General features: G+C 40.1%; 1 protein-coding gene across 5 annotated transcripts in view; it reads right to left on the bottom strand.

The window, feature by feature from the left end:
* Nucleotides 1–3,324: 3,324 nt before the first annotated feature.
* SYNE2 (spectrin repeat containing nuclear envelope protein 2) overlaps nt 3,325–6,332 on the bottom strand; it is a 187,370-nt gene continuing 184,362 nt past the window's right edge. For all 5 annotated transcript variants that reach the window (XM_038179355.2, XM_072038196.1, XM_072038194.1 and 2 more), the window contains 3 exons: nt 5,653–5,742; nt 5,396–5,442; nt 3,325–4,591 (listed from right to left, as the gene is read on the bottom strand). In XM_038179355.2, coding sequence (XP_038035283.2) covers nt 4,366–4,591; nt 5,396–5,442; nt 5,653–5,742 — 363 coding nt within the window. In that variant the 3' untranslated portion in view covers nt 3,325–4,365. The remainder of the gene's footprint in view (nt 4,592–5,395; nt 5,443–5,652; nt 5,743–6,332) is intronic.

Here is a 6,332-nt window from a genome sequence, read left to right as displayed (position 1 = left end):
TGAATGATGGAAAATAGTCGTGCACTGATGCAATAGCTGTTCTTTCCTAGGCTGTACTTTAACCCACATATATTAAAAATGTGGTTCTGATTATGGGTGTATTTTGATCTCAGAATGAAGGGCTCATGGCAGAGGTAGCGGGTACTCGCTTCCCTTTTCTGTCCTTCCTCTCTAAGATAAATGCCCATGGGAAAACAAGCTGCTCCTACCTTGAGAGCTGAAGTTATGGTATGGCTTTGCATGGCTTCATTTGAGATGTCTTAAACTGAGTACAGCATCATGTCCTGTCCTACGAGTTACTATTTTTTACGGTTGATTATTGAACTTCTGGCCAGTTCCTTGGATAGCAAAATAGCTTATAACAGCCAGCCTTGGCTGGTGTAGTCACTGAGCAGTGGCTGTCACTGCAGTTGCCATCTGCTTCAGCCCAGCTATAGGTTGTGCCACTTCTTTCAGTGGTTCGTGGGCCTCTGATCCTTCCCTAGTCAGAGCTGGGAGCCATGCACCTGCCTTTGCTGTTGTCACTACTCTTCTAAGAAGAAATCATTTGACATTATTTATGTCCTGCAAGATAATAATTCAGCAAAGAAGTTAAGGATGTGGCTATATATTGTGCTGAGCCAGTGCCTAAACAAATACTAAGGAGAGCTTTGCAAATGGAAACATGAAAAGTGGATTGCTAAAACCTGGAAAATAAATATTATGTACATTTATATTTTAGTCTCTTACTACTGAACAGAAGCGTGATGAGTTCAAAGGCATGGTATGTTTCATAGGCAAGACCTCATTTTATTTATGATCAGGATATTTTTAAACTCTCCATCTGTATGAATAGGAGTCATCGACACTGCTAATGCATTGTTCAGTGTCAGTGATTTCTATTTATGTGTGTTAAGGAAACAAGACTGATGCTATAAAATGCCAACTTCTGCTGATACTGCCTAAGCAGACAAAAACGTTACTCATCACAATGTTGCGTAGTAGAGTTGGCATATCCATTAACAGCCGTAACTGCACATTTCTTATGACTGTTGTCTGCAGAATTTTCTGAGTCCTTCCTACTTCTTATGCGGTATTTGTTTCCGTGGTTCAAGCTCATTGCAAGTTTATAATTGAAACGGTTTTAGGACTGAAGTTGGTGCCTTTTGAAGTACTTTCTGTATGTAATACTGATGGGGGGAGCTGCCTTTCTCTCAGCTATTCTTCAGTTCTGTGAACTTGCGGTATTTTTTCTCCAGTGATATGCACTTCGTTCAGTTGTAGATTGTCGTGGCTGAATAAACAGGTATCACGAAACCTAAATATATGGCTTTTTGCTCCTTTCTTTCCTGTAGCGGATATCAAACTGGTTTCATGAGACTATGATGTGTATGATCATGGTATCTATGGTAAGTGTCTTCCCTTACCTTCCCAGTCACTTTACAGGCTGTAGACTGATTTAATCTGTCCAGGTACCAGGGTTCTTAGGAACTTTCACAGCTCCAAGTGACTACAGATGATGGAGCTTTCAGGGATGGACAAATTTAAGGGTGCCAATTTGTTATAAATAGTCTTCCACTTCCCCTGCTTTCAGAAATATTATTGATTATTTTGGGAGGAGGAGAGGTATTGCTGAAATCAGCTTGATGCATCTCCCTGCCAAAGACTTAAACTCAAACTAGCTGTAGACCAGTTTCACTCCTGTATGTGATGCGTTTGCACATGCGTGCTTGCTCTCACTGTTGCTCCTACCCTTGCTCTCTTCCTTTTTCCCCTTTGCTGATGGCTAACAACCAAATGCTGAGTGAGAGGATGACACCAGGAAATTGGGGGGATAGATATAATGACTTGTTTGAAGCAGACGTCAGTGTCAGCCTATGTTACAGTGGTTATAATCAACTGGAAGTAAAACTATTTAAAATAGGGGTGGGGGGAAAAACATTCAAGTTATTTCCCAGACTTTTTTTTGGGGGGGCGACATTTTGAGATAATTTCATGAAAGCGCCTCGTATTATATTATTACATCAGCTCGACAATTTGATATAACTGTACATAATGAAAGGAAATTGCAGGCTATGAAATTTTCCTTCGACCTTTTAACATTGTTCACATTTTTTCCCCTGCACAGGTTGCTTAATGGCAGAAGAACTGAATATCATGTCAGCAACTGACTATTAGTTCTTGGCAGAAAGATTTGCATGGGCATTTGTGACAACCTGGCAATGAAATAATGGTTAGCGTTGGCTGACTTCTACAGAGACAGAAACTTAAATGAGCTCCATCTGAAAGTAATTGCTTTCAAAATACAAAATAATGATAGCAGAGGGAGTGGGGGAGGGAGAAGTAAGGGGAGGATCCGTTCTTTACCTCATGATCCAACGCCAGGTGAGAGCCATAGCTGTGAAACTCCAGCACAAACCTGGCTCCACAGCTAAAATCTACACGAAGAGCAGCCCGCAGGCCTACAGGCTATGAAAGCTGCCATGTTCTAAAGCACTGCCAGATCTGAGTGGCTTGGGCAGGCTGGAGCCCAGGCACTTCTACCTAAGGCTACCATTGAAGTGCTTCAGTATGGAGCTGGAGCCTTTTCTCTCACATCTGAGCACCCAGTGTAGGGGTGTACTACTGTACAGTATGACACCACTAACAAATATTAGCAAATTGTCGGCTTTGACTTTTCTAAACCATGTTGCTAAGTTTGCACACCTAACTGCATCACTGTTAAGATTCTAGAAATAAGCAATGTTGTGTTTGTTTTGTTTTGTTTTGTGCCTCCATGGGTTGGGCAGAACATGTTTGCTTGCTACAGGGGCTTTTTCTGAACATAAGACTGCAGAGCAACTTGTTTCCTAAATTCCTCTGCTAGATGATGGGGAATATGCAAGCATCAGTGGTGAGAAGCATAGAAATTGAAAGAGAATTCACACAGGCTGACCGTAAGTCTTATTTCCTACAGGTAAGCATTACAGAAATGGGCTAATTTCTGGGGGATTTTTCACTGCAACCAAACAAAAATTATTAGTGTTCAACCAAACCCTTTTCTATTTTCACCAAGCTCCCCTTGATGTGCACTTCCCTGTGTTCAGTGCTGCCATCACTTACAGTTATAGCTTCAGAATGGGGAAATATTTCAGCATTTCAAAGTAGTAATAAGCACTATCTGATTCATCTCGCTATGAACCAGGAAATTACAGCCAGTTGCAAAGAAAGGATCTGTGCCACAGAACACAGATTCCATTTCTGTTGCATTAGCATGCAAATACATTGGCTTATAGGGGTGTAGAAGAGTCAGCACTGTTGGAACACACCGCTGGTTGCCCCCACACTAGACAGACCAATAGTCCCTGCAGACATTGGCAGAATTTTAATGAGTACTTGAACTGTACAACCAAGAAGTCATGGCAAAGCTGACTGTACACAGTGTTTCTCTAGCCATTGCCTAAAGTGTTAATTTCATTTGAAAGGTGGAGAATCTTACAGTAAATTTATAAAAATGCACAATTCTCTCTCAAGATACTGTACACTATGCAGCAGGTTAAAAACTGAAAAAAATCTTTCATTAAAAAGTCATTACATTATTTGTATACATCAGGGATAGTCTACACAATCACGTTCATCTAGAAAATATGTGCATTATAAACCATTTCCATGCAATGTAACAATTTCTTATTTCAAAGGTGGTATAAAAAGACAACACAGCAGTCCTAATTACTAGAACACTACATGTAAAACAAAACAAATGTGCATCCTTTTATTGAATGTGCTAGATGAATAAAATACAATAACAAAGATTCATAAAGATGCAGAATTCTCTCCACCACGTGACTACAGTACCGAAAGATACAGGTTTAGTGTGAAGTGTGTGCAGTAATCATTTTAGGCAAAGTGCCTCTTCAACTGCTTGTTCATCATGCTAACCCAAGACAGACTGCTGTGTTTCAGATTGTTGTGAAGTAGTTTCTGCATCTAATAACTCAGTATTTGATCACGTTGTGAGCTTAAGAGCACTGCAGCTATAAAATAGTGTATCTATTGCATCAAAGTATAAAGTGTGTTGCTTACAGTTTAAAAATCTATAGAAAAAGTTTGTTTTCCATACAAAAATGTTGAAATTTTGTCAAGATATACATTTTGAGATGTGAAATTTAACACATTTCCTTCAACAAGGAAAGGAGCTTATAAACGTGAGGCATTATTTAGCTGCAGCAGACCTGGGCAGCGGTGCGCAGGATGTCAGAGTGCTGTAGTGGCTAGTTTAGGGAACTAACACAGCATAAAAGTTTGTGTATTTAATTACGTGATATCAGTGTTTCATTGATGCCAGCAGCATAAAAACAAGCACCACAAAGAGTGTTTTGGTGTAACTGAAGATTCTTAGGCTTCTTTCTAAGTTGGTGGAGGCCCATTGGTATATCGCAGCATAGGATAGAAAGAACGGGCGAAGTTGTTTGCCTGGGTGCAGCTGTAGTCTTCCTCAGAAGATGGAATCATGCAAGCCAGAAGTAGCAGCAGTAGGAAGAACAACTGAAGGGGTAATGCTGCTCGTAATACACGGTAAAAGAAGGAGGGGGACCGAGGAACTACTTTAGTAGGCTGTGGATGGCTTTCAGCTCTGAAAAGACAACAAGAAATAAAAAAAATAAATATATATTTAAGCTCTGAAATGTTTTTTAAGTCATTTTAACTGCTTCTCTAGGGTTCATGCTACTCCTCTATGATGCAGGGCAGCATATCTACAATGATATCTGCACTGCACATGAAACACTCAATTGTAACTTCAAAGCATGCAGGACTGCTCAATAGGAAGCCAGCTGACATTCCTTCCTACTGAAAAAGAAACATGTCTTTAAAATAGGGTAAAAAGTCACTGCTTTAAGCTATTTTGGGGGTTGCAAAGTCAAGTTTTCCCAGCAGACAAACAAGCCACTCTAAGTACTTGGAAATGCACAATGGAAAGTCACCATTCCAGACTGTTTTGGCTCTATTCTCCCTGTACATCATCACGATCAGTCCTTTGAACAGACCCTAATGTACTGGGGGTGATGTTTTAGCTTAGTCCTTCATGTCTGTTTTTAATAATTGGCTCTAAGATGCAAGTTTCTTTGTCCACATGAGCCAGTGGGATTAAACAAAGATTTAAAACACAAATATTCCCAAATTTGTCACAAAAAATATTTTCTCAAGTGCAAAATTGAGTGAAGGCTGCACATCAATGCAGAGGTTTAGGAGCATGGGTGTTAAAGGAAAACAATTCATCGAAGTGCAGCCCAGGGCTGGTACATAGAGGAGATACTGCACACTGGAAGAAATCACCTTCTCATGTGTGTTAACTTATGAGGAACAGCTGCCCTGGCACTCAGCTTGCCTCTCTCATTTTCACTATACTTCATGAGATTAGATGATTATAAAATAATACCTTGTGCTGCTGTTGCTTCTGCCACCTACAGTTCTCCTTACTGTGATCTGTTGAGAGAAATAGTTTTTATTATCCAGGATTCAGAAACTACAATTTCTCTTTCTTAGAAAAGACAGTTGTAGACTTTAAAGTTCTGTTGTAAATTCTGTAATACCGTACATGCATTTAAAAGGTAAAATGATTACACTTGAGGAACTTTCACGCTAAAAAAAGATACACTATATGCTGATAGCAAAATATTAGAAAAGAAGACTTGCCTTCTTCACAGGAGGGCTGGCTTTCACTGTGACTGGATGATAGGATCCTGAGTCCAGGTCATCTGGAACTGGCAGGAATGCTCTGGTATCCTAAAAGGTAACCACACCTTCCTCTTTAAAAATGTATGCTCAAAACAGGTAAAGTGAAAAAAGACCCACCTCCCATTGTCTCTCTACAGGTGCATAGCCACATTGCTTCTTTAGCTGAATAACTAGCAGTAAACAGATGCTCCAGTAAACAGATGCTCCAGTGTAACGAAATATTTTACTATGCACAATGAGAAGGAATTGTAATGGTGCAGGTATTATCTTGAAACCACCTCTATCTGCTATCTCTCAATGATAAGTAGTGTACTGCTGCAGACTACAGAAGTCCAATGTGTTCATTACACATTCCTGGCTTGATGTTTGGTATAGATCATAGGATAATTCAGGTTGGAAAGGCCCTTAGGAAGTTTACCTAGTCTGACCTCTAGCTCAGAGCAGGGTCAGCCATGAGATCAGGCCAGGTTATTCATGACTTTCTTCTGTCTTCTTGAAACTCATCAAGCAAGGATGGATCCCGTACAATGTCACAGGGCAATCTATTTCAATACCTGACTAGCCTTGCAGTACTAAAGCTTTTTGTTATATCCAGAGTTAACTGTTCTTGTTTCAGCTTATGAAGGTGGAAGTACTTA

Source organism: Anas platyrhynchos, chromosome 5, assembly GCF_047663525.1.
Source record: "Anas platyrhynchos isolate ZD024472 breed Pekin duck chromosome 5, IASCAAS_PekinDuck_T2T, whole genome shotgun sequence".
In the NCBI taxonomy this organism is placed as follows: Eukaryota; Metazoa; Chordata; class Aves; order Anseriformes; family Anatidae; genus Anas; species Anas platyrhynchos.
Note: the sequence above shows the minus strand (reverse complement) of the source record. Positions and strands in the feature narration are given on the sequence as shown.